Source organism: Onychomys torridus, chromosome 7 (genome assembly GCF_903995425.1).
Source record: "Onychomys torridus chromosome 7, mOncTor1.1, whole genome shotgun sequence".
Lineage (NCBI taxonomy): Eukaryota > Metazoa > Chordata > Mammalia > Rodentia > Cricetidae > Onychomys > Onychomys torridus.
This window is the reverse complement of record NC_050449.1, coordinates 37,786,360-37,801,912: the sequence shown is the minus strand read 5'-3', so window position 1 is coordinate 37,801,912 and position 15,553 is coordinate 37,786,360. Positions and strand designations below refer to the sequence as shown.

Genomic DNA, 15,553 nt, shown 5'->3' with positions numbered 1-15,553 from the left:
CTCGAGAAAGTACTTCCGGGGCAAGGGGTGGGGCCACGCTTAAACTCCGCCTCGCCCGCCTGCGAGAGACGGAATGGGAGGAGTGGCTTCCAGCCTGCAAGTCACGCCCCCTAGGCGCTGGTTGTAAATGGCTGGGCCCCGCTGCCGGTCACCCGACGACAGCCACTAAGGCTCTTCCCTGGCTCTGAGAAATACAGTAGATCGGTTCCCAGAAATTCGTTTCTTCGAATATGTAGGCTTGATCTGCGCGTGCGCCTCAGGCGGGGGCGGAGCAGAGGCGGGGCTATGACACCAGTTCCGGGGCTGGAACGTCCGGCAGAGGCCGTATTATAGCGCCTTTCGCGGGGCAGCGCAGCGATGGCGATTTTTAGTGTGTACGTGGTTAATAAAGCCGGCGGCCTGATTTACCAGTGGGACAGCTACTCGCCACGAGCTGAGGCCGAGAAAACTTTCAGTTACCCTCTGGACCTGTTGCTGAAACTGCACGACGAGCGAGTGCTGGTGGCTTTCGGCCAGCGCGACGGCATCCGGGGTGGGCTGGGCTCGAGGGCGGGGCCGGCTCTGCGGAAGTGGGGCTGGTGGCAAGGTGCAGGATTGGGAATCGGAGTAAAAGGGGGAGTGCACCGGAGCGTCTCTGATCCTTAGCCTCTCTTCTGTAGTGGGCCACGCAGTGCTGGCCATCAATGGCGTGGATGTGAATGGCAAGTACACGGCCGACGGGAAAGAAGTGCTGGAGTATCTAGGTAACTCTGCAAATTACCCGGTGTCCATTCGTTTCGGCCGGCCCCGCCTTACCTCTAACGAGAAGCTTATGCTGGCATCCATGTTCCACTCGTAAGTCCGCTCCCCTCCCTTAAACTTTTACTCTCCAGCCAACTATCTCTAGGATGTCTAAAGTGTTTTCTGTGTACTATCATTTTGTGCCTCTTAAGTAGCCGAGTTCTGGTGTCATGGGGAGATAGCTGATAGACTATATCCAGGTTGGAGTAGTTTAATCCTGCCTAACTCAGCTTCTCTGCTCCTCTTAGCTGTAGTCTAACATAAGGTCATTGATTTTTTTTTGGGGGGGGGGGCACAAGGCTTTTCTGTGTAGCCCTGGCTACCCCTAGAACTTGCTCTATAGACTAGGCTGACCTCCAACTCACGGAGATCCGCCTGTCTGCCACCCAGGTGTGTGGAATAAAGGTGTGCACCATCACTGCCTGGTTAGGTAATTGAGTTAAATAGACATTAAAAGACTTCCTGTGGGGCTGGAGAGATGGCTCAGAGGTTAAGAGCACTGACTGCTCTTCCAGAGGTCCTGAGTTCAATTCCCAGCAACCACATGGTGGCTCACAACCATCTGTAATGAGATCTGGTACCCTCTTCTGGCCTGCAGTCATACATGCTATATACATAGTAGATAAATAAATAAATATTAAAAAAAAAAAAAAAACATGATCACAATAACTGGTGTGGCACTGAAAAAACTTTAAAAAAAAAAAAAAGACTTCCTGTGGTGTGAGGTGTGTTGACATGGCATGGCTATGAACTAAGAAGGTATGTACGTGCTTGCTGCTCTCCCAGAGAATCAGTATCCACATGGTGGCTCACAACTGTAACTCCAGTCCCAAGGGATTTGATGCCTTTTTCTGGCCTCTCTGGGTACCAGGCATGCACGTGGTACACACACATACCTACAGACAAAAACACTCACCACAAGCCCATCTTTATTTTGTCCTTATTGCTACATAAAGCAGCCTGTAGGGGAGGCTAGAGATGAATTGACTTCACTGTCATTAGGTAACTGAGTGACCAGACTTGAGATCATAAATAACATTTAAGAAATAATGAATCTTCGGGGAATGTACAGTGTATTCAGAAGGCCCATGAATGTGAACGAAATTTTGACACTGCTGCTCGGTAGTGCACAGTATTTCTCCAGACTGCCCCAGGCTGCAAAGTGAACTCCTCAGATTAGGTACCTGAGTGGAAAAGTTTGAGGAGCGTTTTTTCCTCACGTCACCTGGTATGTTCCCCACTTTACCTCTCCTTCACACAGGCTCTTTGCCATTGGTTCCCAGCTGTCTCCGGAACAGGGAAGTTCAGGCATTGAGATGCTGGAGACAGACACATTCAAACTGCACTGCTTCCAAACACTGACAGGTATGTGCCTACAGAGGTCATAGGGATAGATGGGGCAGACTGGACCAAGGGATTGACCAGAGAACGCTCTGGTAAATAAGGACAGGGATGGTGTCAGGTTTTCCAGGGACAGTTGTACAAATACATCCATTTGTTTTGCGAATCCAAAGCCAATATTTAATCAGAGGCTGATTTTGTTTACGTCACCCAATGTGCTCAACCCTGGTTATCTTGGGTTTGGATAGAATCCACATTAATGTTAGATTTCACACATTTTGGAATGTGTTGTTCCAAATAAAATTTGAAAGCCAAATAGACATGGCCTTTGGATCCTGCTTATCATCTCTTCACTCCTTGATGCCGGTAACTGAACTGCCAGAGTTTTGTCTTCTGCTTGTCCTGTTTCTGCTGAGGGATTCCAAAACTACAAATGGCATTTAGACCCCAAGTCTGGTCATTCACTTACCCGGTGACGGGGAAGTCACTTCATGTCTAGTGTGCTCTGTTGGCTGTTTGATGTGGCAATAGGGACAGAGTAAAGATGGGCTTATGGCAGTACTTCACAAAGGGCTGCATGCAGGACAGTATCTGCTGCATTCTCTGTCCTTGGGTGACCAGCATTCCTGGCTTTCTCTAGGGATCAAGTTTGTGGTCCTGGCAGATCCTAGGCAAGCTGGAATAGATTCTCTTCTCCGAAAAATTTATGAGATTTACTCAGACTTTGCCCTCAAGAATCCATTCTACTCCTTGGAAATGCCTATCAGGTAGGTATCCCCAGTCCCCAGACACCGTGAGAACCTTGTCTCCCAAGTCACTTTAGGTAAGGACAACAGATCTTGAGAACACAGGGCTTCCTTGTGCTTCCGGTTCTTCAGATAGTCTCTACTGAGTTTCCCACTACCTTTGTGGCAGGAGACTTGCACCTCACAGTCTCACAATTTTTTGTCTTCTGGGTCTGGCCTAGATGCGAGCTATTTGACCAGAACCTGAAGCTAGCTCTAGAGGTGGCAGAGAAGGCTGGCACTTTTGGACCTGGGTCATAGGCTGAGCCTGGAATGAACCCCTGAGACATGCTGCAGAGGGCTTTGCTGTTTCCACTCTGGTGAGGATCCCATTGCAGTAGCCTTGTTAATGTACTTGAAAATGGGAGAACACTGAGCCTGGAGATGGGAATAGATCCTGGGCTAGAATGCCATGTTCTCTGCCCTTCTGTATATATCACGGTCCTTCTCTGTACAGATTTATTTATGGAGGAAGCCGGCTTAGCAGTGCTATAATAAACATTCCTTTGTTCTAGTGTTTGCTGTCCTAACTCATGGTTTGGGAGAAGGCATGGGAGGGGAAGGCAGAAATGGTGAGGGCGGTCTGCAAAGGTGAGGTACTGTCTTCTAGTAGAAAACAGAACAAATTGATGTTCATTAGCTAACATCATAGTTTGACTCTTGAGCCCTAGATGCAGTCCCAGAATTGCTGGTTTCCTGGGAGCCTGATGTGTGGTGGTAGTGGAGGATGGAGCACTTATTAGCACTTAGAATCAAACTAAGTTTGATCTCAGTGTGCACTCTACCCTAGGATGCATATCCTTTTACAGACAGAATTATTCAAAGCCCTCAAGCCGGTTACTGATGGCCCGAGTCTGGATCCATGCTTCCTGACCTCCCTCCTTCAAGTCATTTAACCTGCCTGCAACCCCAAGTGTCCAGTGTCCAGTGTCCAGCTGAATGCTGAGCTTGTACTCAGCATTTATACTTCTCTTGTCTCACTTCAGAGAAAGATCTTTCCCTTAGGGTGGAAAGAGCAGATACTGGTAAGAATACTTTGCTGGGGGCTAGAGAGATGGCTCAGAGGTTAAGAGCACTGGCTGCTCTTCCAGCAGTCCTGAGTTCAATTCCCAGCAACTACATGGTGGCTCACAACATCTATAATGAGAGCTGGTGCCTTCTTCTGACCTGCAGGCATACATGCAGGCAGAACACTGTGTACATAATAGATAAATCTTAAAAAACAAAAACAAAAAACCAAAAAAAAAATCAAAAAACTTTCTCAAGGAAATCTGTGTCTAGCTTACGTCTCCCTTTGAAAGGATAAGCCACTGACTGTTTAGTATCAAATCTAGTTTTATTAATCTGTAACAAGTCGGCTTGCCCGCTATATTCCCCCCCTTTGTCCCAGGGTTTGGTGAGAATGGTGGCTTCCTTTTTTCCCTTGGGGACTGAGGTATTGGCAATAACTTTACCCTGTCAAGAAGCCTTGGGGTACAACAGAAAGCACAGGCATTAATGTTATGTGGCTGCAGAGACAGGTTCACCTCACTAGGGGATAGGGACAGGACAGAACCTAGGAGAGGAAGAAGGATAGAAGAGACACCCTAAATGCAGGAGTTGTCTGTCTGCTAGAAGGTAGAAAGAGAAGCTGATGAAGTCTGAAAACAAACATCATTTAAATAGAGCATAGGATGGGGATTTGCGATCTTATTAGCCACTGATAACTTGCAGCACCAGGGAGGTCCAAGGAGACAAGTGTAGACACAGAAAGGTTCTATGCTAACCAGAGCAGCTTCTCCCTTTCTATGCCCTGCCAAGGAGGCTGAGGTCGGGATGCTCCATAGTGAGTACTCTCTTTACTCTGCCTTCTTGGGCACTCGGCCCATCTTGGTGCGGATATTTCGAAGCAAGAAGAAGACAACTGTGCTGGCTATACAAATCACTTCTGCCACCCAGAAGGCTGTGCTCCAGCTATAGTGCTTGGCGATGGTGCTGAAGGGTAACCCAGCCAGAAATCCGCCCACTGTTGGGGAGAGAGAAGAACCTGAGCCACATGTAAGGCTAAAACAGGCAGTTCTGTCTCTAGCAGGCCTGAGCAAGGCAGTGCCAGGAGGCAGCTATTCCAGAAAGTACCACTTACCATTTGCCATGAGTCCCACAATGGCATGAGAGGTGCCACACAAGTTGGGAGGTGCACTCTCATTGGCTATGACTCCAAACAAGGCAATGGGACCGTAAGAAGAGAAACCAAACACAGCTCCCAACACCAGGATCCAGATCTGCAAGGGCAGGGAGAGGTAACATTGAGAATTAGTGCCCACAATTGCCTAAGGAGGAAAGAGTACCTAGCCTTAGTCAAGCCAGCCAGCAGCCATCCTCACCCACTCCCGATACAGCTGCTGATACAGATGGTAGTGAGCAGCCCCAAGGGCCCAGGTGGACAGGGGCAGGGGAGATAAGAGTTATCCCTCTTGAGTGGGGTGTTGGCTGTTTCAGAATTTGTACAAGCTGGGCTGGCTAGGGCCAAGACGGGTGAGACAAAAATGAGACAGACCAGGAGGGAAGCCAGAGATATCTTTAAGGCACCTCATGCTCCGTAAAGCCCGTGAGCTCAGCCAGAGGATGGAGAGTGGGAGTCCAGAAAGCATCGTCCTAGAGAGCAGAGGAAAGAGAAGAAAACCAGGCCCAGAGTAGAGGGAGACACAAAGTACCAGAGAGAAAGTAAGGTATAAACAAACTGCACAGGGAGGAGGAGCCGGCCAGGGGAAGAGAGTCCTACTTTCTCTCTTTGTACCTTGCAGCTTGCCAGGTTCTTTGTATTTACCTTGGGTGAGTCACTGGTCACCGTGACCCGGAAGAGGAACATGGATGCTGCCATGCCAGCCATCATGAACAGCAACAGGCCATGACGAGGGTTCCCATACATAGACAGCCCTGCCTACGGATACAGTGCCAGCCATGTCAGGCCCTCCAAGCAAAGCAAAACACCCCCACCCCTGGACTCTGACACAGCAGGCTATTGCTGACAGGTCTTTGGCAATCTGTCACAATTCTTGGCCCCAGACAGCCCTGGGAGGCCCTGGGAGCTGCTTGGTGATCTGAGGCCAAATTCCACAGCATCCCTTCCTCCACCTTGGGGCAGGCATGGGACACGTGCTAGGGAGCTGCGCCTAGTCCACTGCACCCCTAGTTTTCTTGGGGCAGAGGAGAAGCCTACTGAGAGATTCCAGTTGTCTTTGCCATCAGTTAAAACATTCCCCACACGTCTTATCTCCACATCTCAAGCAGATAAGAGAAGCCTGGGGTCATTCCTGTCTCACAACTTCTGGGCCAACCAGCCCACATGCCAGGATGCCCATCCCTCTCTTCCTGCTGGCTCACCTTTGCCATGGCCCGGTCTGACAGATAGCCGGCTGCAATGCTGCCCACGAGGCCTCCAACCTCCAGGGCACTCATGTAGGAACTACCTGCATGGAGAATTGTGGGGAGACAGAAGGCAAGAGGATGAGAAGAAGTTTCCCTACTGAGGCTATCCCAAGATGCAGAGACGCACCTCCAAGGGTGCCCAGCCTCCGGGAAGGAGTCAGTGGGTAAACGGAAGCAGAGCCTGGGTATCCCATCTGCCCTGGCTCCTGCTCTTCACCCCCTGCCCTGTCCAGACACTCATCTTACCCACAAGGGCAGACTGCCCTCGCTCCTGGATAAGGAAGAACTGGCCCCAGTCTGTACAGCAGGTCTTTACTCCAAAGACTACAAGGTAGCCAGTGGAGAGCACCCAGAGATAGGGGGACAGTAGCAGATCCTGCAGGGTGCTGTCCTCCTTTGATGAACCTGGAGGTAGGAAGAGGCCAAATAGGATTTAGGCTCTGCTCCTGCTGGCCTGCCCCTACCAGATCACCACCACCACCACTTTAACCAGCTGCATGGCTAGAGTCTGGGCACCACCAGGATTGAGGTGACGGGTAACCCTTCAAACCCCTCTCTCTCCTCTACCTTGCTACAAAAGCCTCAGCAAATGAGAGAGAAACTGAGGACTAGTACGGATAGAAGAAGGCACACAAACCACTTAAACTTAAGGTGTTATCCAGACTAAAGAGGTCTGTGCTGCCAGACAGGGCCCAGGATGTGCTTGTTGGCTTTGACTTAAGGGTAGAATTTTACTTCCCCACACTCCCTCCATTGCCATTCCTTCGCCTACATCCTTCAACAAGCACAGTACAAGGCTTAAGCCAGTCCTAACAAAATGGTGCCAAGTAAAGGGTGAATGAAGGCGTCTTAGGGGTCAGCTCGGCAGAGGCTCACCCTTTTTGCCCTTGGAGGGGGTAGGGTCCAGATTTCGGAGTCCAACATCAGCAGGCTCATTGTGGATGAGCAGCAGGCAGAGGAAGGAGACAGCCACGCACAGTGCCCCAGACAGGGCCAGTGTGCTGCGCCAGCTGTAGCTCTGGGCAAGAATCGTTGCCAAGATAGGTCCCAAACCTCCAGCCAGGTTCATGCTGGTTGACAACACAGCCCACCAAGTGCCAAACTGGGATGGCTCAAACCACTGTGACAGAAGAGGGCAGAATAGGCGCCTGGCTCACGGTCCACACTGAGAACCGCTCAAGTGCGCAGACCTAGAGACTCCGATTACAGGGATGAGGGAGAGAGTGCTTCTACTTGGCAGAGCCGATTCCCCCATCTGCCACCCGATCCCACCTCTCTCAGTCTCCTAAAATATCCTGACAAGTAGCAGAAGCTGGCAGAGACCTCCTAAGGAACCTGCTATGGGTTGGGGTGAAAGGGGTGCGTGAGAAAAGGTTGTCCCCAAGTTCTCATTAGGTACCCTGCCGCTCCAGACAGGCTTGTTGGATGCACTCACCTTCCTCAGGATCTTCCCACAGGGGGGCCAGCCCAGCCCCTGTGCCAGGCCATTAAGAAACCAGAGAGCAGCAAAGACTGGTACCGTGGAGCTCCAAGAGAAGACGACGTTGACCAGGCCGACCAGGAGCAGCCCAGAGGAGAAGAGCCAGCGAGCGCTCATCTGGTCAGAAAGCACCCCACTCACAAACTTGCTGATGGCATAAGCTGCCGACTGGCTGCTGGTGATGAGCCCTGCAGCGAAGGGGAGCAGGGATCAGGACACCTGAGGGGTTAGGGACAGGGCAGAGGTACAGGAGGGGTGGAGGAAGGCAAGGGGTCAGGTGTGGACAGGTGCTTGGCAGGGTGGAAGGGGTTCCTTGGGTTCCTTCCCAGAGCAACGGAAGGACCCGTGCTGCAAACTTGACACTTTCCTGCCTGCTGAGCCATGTATCATAGGCCCAGGCTGACTTGGGACTTCTCAGCCTCTTGGATAATTCCATCTGCAGCTGTCTGAACTAGAAGGGTGATGTTTTCCTCCCTGGAATTTGCATTTCCCACCTCACCCTGAATGCCAACCGAAGGCCTCAAGAAGTTCTGTTGCCCCACCATGCCTGAACGTGGAGGGAAGGGGTCTTATCCCTCCTGGAGGTAGAATGGCAAGCTACATCAAATCATGGGTGCTGCCTTCCCAGTGCTCACTAACCTGCAGGTATAGCATGCACCCACAGAGCCCCCCTAAACGTGCCTCCCCGGCACGTGTGGGTCACAGGCATACACACCAGATAACCAGATAGCCTCAGCCCTTCACCCACACCCAAGCACATGGAGCTCAGCCTCTGTACTTGGTACTCGCTTGACTGACTCTACACGCACTTTATGCTTGTACACACCACACTCCAAACAGCGTATCCCGTGGCCCACAACCCTACTACCCTCCCAAGGCTTACCCAAATCGTCCTTGTCCAGAGCAATCTCTTCCACCAAGGATGGCATGACGAAGGAGAAGGTTTTGCGGTTGAAGTAGTACAGGCTGTAGCCCCCAAACATGGCTGCGAAGATGACAGCGCGGTAATAACCATAGCCTTGGGCTGCCATGGTAGAAGGAGCAGGCCCAGCAGGCCAGGTCACAGTGCTTCTGAGCACAGCCTCTTGACTGCTCCTGCCTGCAGCTCTCTTGGTGCCCAGATCTGCTGAGCTGTGCTTTTCTGCTCCCTCCTCCGCCCAGGCTCTTTATAGCCGCCTTCTGGACAATCATTAAGCCTGGGGCAGCAACTAGGGAACCCAGTGTCCTGAGAGAGACCAGAAAACAGTAGATTACTGAAAGCCAAACTGGGGGAGGAGGGGGTCCCCGAGGGAGGCAGGCCTGTCCCCACAACTTTTGCCTTTCCCTCCTTTCCCATGTCTTCTCGCCTGTGAAACCAGCTGTGATTAAAGGTTCAGCCTAATTACTTTTGTCTGCCGGAGCCCAGGGGAGGCAGGGGTAGGATGGCAGCGCTGAGCCCAGTACAGCCCTACTCCCTTAATCAGTGAACTTTCTCAGTCACTCAGGCTCTGGGAGGGTTCCAGGTTGCCAGGCATCATGAAAAGCGCTAGATTGGTTTTACGCTCAGTCTCTTTGAATCGGTACCCTAAAAAGCCCACTTCTGAGCCTTCTAGAGCTGACTGCCCCAATGCTTAGCACACAATGCGCTATAACTTTGCAAATAGGTATCCCCCTTTACCGTGGAAAACATTCTCTGACCCCCTCGTGGTGGTCACAGTGAACAATGTATACACTCCCCTTATAATACACAATGGTAAAACTTAAATATATAAATTAGGCCTGGTAAGAAATTAATCAAACAAGTAATAGCAATGCACCATAATAAAAGTTTCTTAAAGTCTATTAATGGTTTATTTCTGGAATTTCCCATTTCATTTTCCCCTTGCGGCTCGCCTCGGTCACTGAAATGTGCAAAGCACAGCAGTGGGTAAGAGGGAGCTAAGCTGGACGCAGTAGTTGTACAATTTTAGCCGAGGGCAAACCCCTCATTTCACTGTGACATATAGAAGGCGAGCTAAGGGTTCGGGTCTGGGTGAGAGCCCTCGGAACTGCCTCTGGGTCCCTATTACCCTGCGTCATCAGTCAGGCTTCGGTCCCGCGGGGGTGTGAGCACCGCAGCATGTCACCGCGGCTTCCCGTTCCGCTGCGAGACCGCTGGAGCAGAAGGAGTGGGCGCGAGGGAGCCGCACGTAGCCCCGGGAGGCCCCTCGCTTTGGCGGCCCAGGGTTGGCCTGTCAGGAGGGGCGGGCGGCGCCGATCAGCACCTGCCCTGCACCCGGTGTCCTCAAGCCACCCGGGACACCCGACTCCAGGCTGGGAACTGCGGGTCCCAGGCACAGGAGCAGGAGAGCCGCGGTAACAGAGCGCTGCAGCCACGAGGGCGCGGCGTCTGCACGACCGCTGTCCCTGGCCCGTGGAACTGTCGCCATCCCGGAAGGGCAGTTACAGGGACAGCCTCCGCCGCAGTCGGAAGTCAGGGGAGCCCCAAGGCCCCAGAATGGCCCTCCGGTCCCGCCCTCGCTGACGCCCCTCCCTCGCATGCCACCCCTACCTGGACGGAGGCGGTAACCCCACTAGGACGGGGGCGGGGCTTGAGGAAGGCTGGTGCGCACGCACGGAGGTGGGCGGGCCTCGGTTTAGCTTTGCGGCTGACGGCTGTGGCCCTGGGATTGAAGGCGTCATCCTGCCTGGTACGCTGCTCCCTGCGTAAAGCCAGCGACGCTTCTAGGCTGAGCACCACATGTCCCATTACGTTCCACCGACCAGTTTATATAGCGTGCCTCCGGTTACGGTGCACATTCAGAAAACTAAAATAATCCCTGCTTGTTTAGGGGCTTGGTATTTTCTCTAAGAAATAAATGCAGTCTACAGCACAATTGGTAGTTTTACGTCGTGGTCAAGCTAATGGGAATAGAGACAAAACAATATAGCCCTAGCACTTACAAGACACAATCCTGACTAAACTTTGGGTTCTTTTAAAAATCTTTTTAATGGTCATGTATGCATATGCAAGGAGGGAGGTTGTGAGCATGGTGGAGAGGCTAGAGGGCAGCCACGGGTGTCATCCTCCTCCAGGATACTGTAACTTCCTTTAAGACCAGTCTCTCATTGATTAGGCTAGGCAGCACACCTGGCTATTTCTTTTTCATATGGGAGCTAGGGATGGAACGTAGGTCTGCTCAAACTCTTTACCATCTGAGCCATCCCCAACCTCACATTCTAATCCTTGAGCCACGACTTTGTGGAGGAGACACGGTTATAGCCCAGGCGGGCCTGGAACTCTGGGTGATCCTTCTGCCTCTGCCTCTAAGTATCAAGGGTTACTGACATGCCTACAACCTGACTTGGACCCAGAAGATTAATAGTGGCCTTGGGCAACTGTTCACTGACATCTGCCAACTTCAGATCCTTTGGTAGCTCCACAGATGATTTGCATGAGAGAGCAGGAAAGTTAAGCCTGACCTTGACCAGCTTCAGTCTCAACTACTCAGAAGGATGAGACAAGAAGTTCATAGTTCAAGGTCTACCTGAGCTACAGAATGAATTCAAGATGAGAATGCATACTTTGGCAAAACCCTGTTAAGAAAAAAAAAAGTACAGTGAATGTATATCAGTTTAAGAAAAGTAATGATACACTTGTGTGTTCATCCAACTGGTGGACAAAGGCAGGTTAAATAAGTGCAAAGTAAATCCTCTTTGGAAACCCAGAACTCACTGTTCAGTATGAGGGGTTTTGTTGTTGTTGTTGTTCCTTTTTATTTTTTTATTTTTTAAATTTTTTCCAGAGACATGATTTCTCTGTGTAACAGTCCTGGCTGTCCTGGAACTCACTTTGTAGACCAGGCTGACCTCAAGCTCACTGAGATCTTCCTGCCTCTGCCTCTGGAGTATTGGAATTAAAGGCCTGTGCTACCAGCCCTGAGCAGTAGTGGTACATGCCTTTAATCCCAGCACTTGGTAGGCAGAGGCAGGCAGATCTCTGTGAGTTTGAGACCTGCCTGGTCTACAGAGCAAATTCCAGGATAGCCAGAGCTGTTACATAGAGAAACCCTGTCTCAAAAAACCAAGGAAGAAAGAGAGAGAGACAGAGAGAGAGACAGAGAGACAGAGACAGAGAGAGAATTCCTACCCAGCTGTGGAGGGGCCCCATGACCACCTTTGGGGCCCAGACACAGCTTCTGTGACAGGCTTACTGGCAGGCAACACCCAAATCCAGGAGAAGCCATAAGCTGACACCACCCAGGGATGGGGAAATACCTGATGCCCCAAACATTCCAACCATTAGATAGTCCCTGAGTCTAGCACACACTTGCTGTTTTACAGATACCCTTAGACGAATGTCAGTCAGGGTCCTGGATCCTGGAAATCCCTTCACCCCAACCTCTACTATGATTTAAACACACACACACACACACACACACACACACACACACACACACACACACACACTACCCTGCCTGGGCTCAGGGCTCTCTGCTCCCACTGCTGTGTGGGACAGACAGACAGACAGACCAAGCTTGGAGCTTGAAAATAAAGGCTCTTTGCTTTTACATGCGGGATTTGGTCTCCATGGTGGTCTTTTGGGGGTCCCCACAGTTTGGGCAGAACACCAGCATAGTGATGCATGCCTTTAATCCCAGCACTCAGGAGCCAGAGGTAGACAGATCTCTGAGTTAAAGCCAGAGCTCCAGAGAAACCCTGTCTTGGGGGTAGGGGAAGCATAGAGGGAGGAAAAATTCTCTACAAAAATGGCTTTCACCTGATAAACCAAAACTCTTAGCCAGGCATGGTCATAGGCACCTTTAATTTCAGCAGAAGCAGGTGGATCTCTGTGAGTGTGAGTCCAGCCTAGTCTACAAAGTGAGTTCCAGGACAGCCAGAGCTACACAGAGAGACTCTATCTCAAAACAAACAAACACACAAAACCACAAACCCCTCTCAAAACAAAACAAACAAAAATCCAGAACTATTTTGTTTGTTTGTTTGTTTCACTGTGTTGTGTAGTCCTGGCTGTTCTGGACCTCTCTGTAGACCAGGCTGGCACAGATTAAAGGCCTGTGTCACCACAACTGTCAGAAAAAAATCCCAAACTCTTTAGACCAAGAGATCTCTAAAATAAGAAGATTCATTAAGCCTTACTAACAGGTTTTCTGTAACTCAATAACAGGTTTCAGCCAGGCGGTTGTGGCACATGCCTTAAATCCCAGCACTTGTGAGGCAGAGGCAGGTGGATCTCTGTGAGTTCGAGGCCAGCCTGGGCTACCAAGTGAGTTCCAGGAAAGGTACAAAGCTACACAGGGAAAACAAAACAAAACAAACAAACAAAAAAGTTTCCCCACCAACACAGTAAGCCAGACCATGCCAAATTGGAAAAGTAGAAGAATAGGTTTATTTGAGAAAAGCAACTCCTGGGTGAGTCCTCCAGTCCCAGAGATCAGGCCAGAGAAGCCACACAACTGAATTAAAGCTTATATATCCTGTAGGCAAGGGGGTGATAACATGTCCACCACAAGCTGGGTTTGTGCTCAAGTATGGTCAAAAGCTGACCGCTTTTGGCAGGGTCTTGGACTACTGGCAACTTCAGGGGAGGAGCTGCCGCAGCCGCCAAGAATGCAGAACTGGGCTTGTTGGCATCTTTTCTTTCTTGGAGGGTCTCTGAGATGGCAGGGTTTGAAGAGAGAGGAATGGGACTTTCCAGACCAAGCAGGAGTGACCTGGAGGTCCCAGCCCAACAATTACATCATAGTAGTCATCTTGGGACAGGTTCCCACAGCCACCAGCTTCTAAACTAGGTAACTGGTGGAAGAATAATGAAAAATTGGAGTAAACTGGGCATGGTGGTGCATGCCTTTAATTCCAAGATTCAGGAGGCAGAAGCAGGTGGATCTCTGAGTTGAGGTTTGCCTGGTCCACAGAGTGAGTTTCAGGACAGCCAGGGCTACACAGAGAAACACTGTCTCGTCTCAAAACAACAATAATAGGAAGGGTGGGAGGGAGAGAGAGAGAGAGAGAGAGAGAGAGAGAGAGAGAGAGAGAGAGAGATTGAGGAATCATAAATTGTGTTGAATCTATGTTGACTACTGCAGTGGGTGTCTGTGGAACATGTACCCACTACAGGCTACAAATAAGAACAGTGGGGCTGGAGAGATGGCTCAGGGGTTAAGAGTGCTGACTCTTCTTCCAGAGGACCCGAGTTCAATTCCCAGCACCCACATGGCAGCTCACACCTGTCTGTAACTCCAGTTTCCGAGAACCCCCAACACCCATGGCAAAGACACAAACGCACATAAAAATTAAATAAAATATATTTAAAAAAAAATAGTGAAACAACTGAAAGGAAGTTAAGTTTTGTAATGGATGGGCAATCTACAAGAAATTCTTGAGCCAGGTGGTGGTGGCACGGACCTTTAGTCCCAGTCTAGTCTCAGTGAGTTCAAGGCCAGCCTGGTCTACAGAGCGAGTTCCAGGACACCCGGGACTACACAGAGAATCCCTGTCTCAAAGAAAAAAAAACAAAAATCCTTGAAAGCCAGTTTCGGTAGCACTCACCTGAAACCCCAGGACTCAGGATATGGAGGCAGGAGGATCAGGAGTTCAAGGTCCTCCTCAATTGAATAGCAAGTTTGAGGCCAGGTTAAATTACATGAAACGCAACAAAACAGGCATGATGGCCAAAACCTTTAATCCCAACACTGACAACTTCGCAGTCAGAAACAGGAGGATCTCTGTAAGTGAAAGGCCAGCCTCATCTACAAAGTGAGTTCCGGGTCAGTCAGAAATACACAGTGAGACCCTGTCTAATGCAAACAAGAACCCACTAACTTATCTCTCCTCTCCCTTCCTGCCTTTATTGTTGAGTTCAGGACATCTTGGAATTTTCTTAGTACACCATCCTGTGCGCAGGAAAATGGCTGGACATTTTTTAAGTACTTCAGATTGGAGAGCAAAGATCTTTTAGAACAGTGAAAACCAAAGAGCAAGAGGAGATAACATGGGATTCTACTGGTGCTCAACTTGTGTAATTCAACAAATATCTACTGAACTGAAGCCTGGTATATATATATACCAAGCAGACAACAGAACCAAGGACTTTGGTCCTACAAAAGCAAGCTCAAGGGCATTGTGGCACAGGCCTTTAATCCCAGCACTTGGGAGGCAGAGGCAAGGGGATCTGAGTTTGAGGCCAGCCTGGTCTACAGAGCAAGTTCCAGAACAGCCGGAGCTACACAATGAAAACACAAAAAGCAAGCTCTAGGGGTGTTTAGTATGTCTAAGGCTCTAGATTTGATATAGGAGCCTGTGTGGTGTGGTGATGGGAGATTCCCTTAGTTAGGCATGTCTTATCAGATGTGTAATCCCAGCACTTGGAAGACAGATGGTTCAGCAATTAAGAGGACATACTCCTGAGTACCTGGGTTTGGTTTCCAGCACCCTCATGGAGTGGCTCCAAACCCCCTATAACCAGCCCCTTTGGGTTCATCAGGCATCTGCACATATGTATAAGTACCCACACATACACATATTAAAAGCAACTTTCAACTGGGGGCGGAGGGATGACTCAGTGGTTAGGAGTACTTTCTTCCAGACAACCTGAGTTTGGATCATGGTACCTAGGCTGGTGGCTTACAATCATCAAACCTCAACTCCAGGGGATGTAGTACCCCCTTCTGGCCTCTACAAGCACCTGCATGAACACGTGATATGCAGAGACATGCACACCTATGTACGTGCACATAAAATAAAAATTTTGCTTTTATTCCATGTTATAAGACAAACAACA

General features: G+C 50.2%; 2 protein-coding genes across 6 annotated transcripts; one reads left to right on the top strand and one right to left on the bottom strand.

The window, feature by feature from the left end:
- The first annotated feature begins 130 nt into the window (after nucleotides 1-130).
- Trappc4 (trafficking protein particle complex 4) lies at nucleotides 131-3,421 on the top strand. The gene is made up of 5 exons (XM_036193303.1): nucleotides 131-532; nucleotides 660-834; nucleotides 2,042-2,145; nucleotides 2,762-2,888; nucleotides 3,089-3,421. Exons 1-5 carry the CDS (start codon nucleotides 358-360, stop codon nucleotides 3,165-3,167), a joined length of 660 nt encoding a protein of 219 aa, XP_036049196.1. The 5' UTR covers nucleotides 131-357; the 3' UTR covers nucleotides 3,168-3,421.
- Nucleotides 3,422-4,223: 802 nt separating this feature from the next.
- On the bottom strand, nucleotides 4,224-10,448 carry Slc37a4 (solute carrier family 37 member 4). Of its 5 annotated transcripts, XM_036193883.1 has the most exons (11): nucleotides 10,325-10,448; nucleotides 9,843-10,004; nucleotides 8,678-9,019; nucleotides 7,750-7,982; nucleotides 7,191-7,434; nucleotides 6,561-6,719; nucleotides 6,270-6,355; nucleotides 5,713-5,826; nucleotides 5,475-5,540; nucleotides 5,029-5,167; nucleotides 4,224-4,911 (listed from the first exon to the last, which is right to left on the bottom strand). In XM_036193883.1, the coding sequence occupies exons 3-11, from the start codon at nucleotides 8,823-8,825 to the stop codon at nucleotides 4,745-4,747; spliced, it is 1,356 nt and encodes a 451-aa protein (XP_036049776.1). In that variant the 5' UTR covers nucleotides 8,826-9,019; nucleotides 9,843-10,004; nucleotides 10,325-10,448; the 3' UTR covers nucleotides 4,224-4,744. The 5 variants fall into 5 exon arrangements, with proteins under 5 accessions (XP_036049776.1, XP_036049777.1, XP_036049775.1 ...); XM_036193884.1 differs by lacking the exon at nucleotides 9,843-10,004; XM_036193882.1 differs by lacking the exon at nucleotides 10,325-10,448 and having other exon boundaries at nucleotides 9,843-10,302.
- Nucleotides 10,449-15,553: the final 5,105 nt, after the last annotated feature.

What these genes read in the sequence shown, in the direction of transcription:
- Trappc4 (XM_036193303.1), top strand. Translation starts at nt 358, where the DNA reads ATGGCGATTTTTAGTGTGTACGTGGTTAATAAAGCCGGCGGCCTGATT. An exon ending in CCAGCGCGACGGCATCCGGG is followed by an intron (nt 533 to 659) that starts GTGGGCTGGGCT and finishes TCTCTTCTGTAG; the next exon opens with TGGGCCACGCAGTGCTGGCC. An exon ending in TCCTTGGAAATGCCTATCAG is followed by an intron (nt 2,889 to 3,088) that starts GTAGGTATCCCC and finishes GGTCTGGCCTAG; the next exon opens with ATGCGAGCTATTTGACCAGA.
- Slc37a4 (XM_036193883.1), bottom strand. Translation starts at nt 8,825, where the DNA reads ATGGCAGCCCAAGGCTATGGTTATTACCGCGCTGTCATCTTCGCAGCC. An exon ending in CCCCTCCAAGGGCAAAAAGG is followed by an intron (nt 6,720 to 7,190) that starts GTGAGCCTCTGC and finishes TCCTACCTCCAG; the next exon opens with GTTCATCAAAGGAGGACAGC. An exon ending in TGACCAGTGACTCACCCAAG is followed by an intron (nt 5,541 to 5,712) that starts GTAAATACAAAG and finishes TCTGCTCTCTAG; the next exon opens with GACGATGCTTTCTGGACTCC.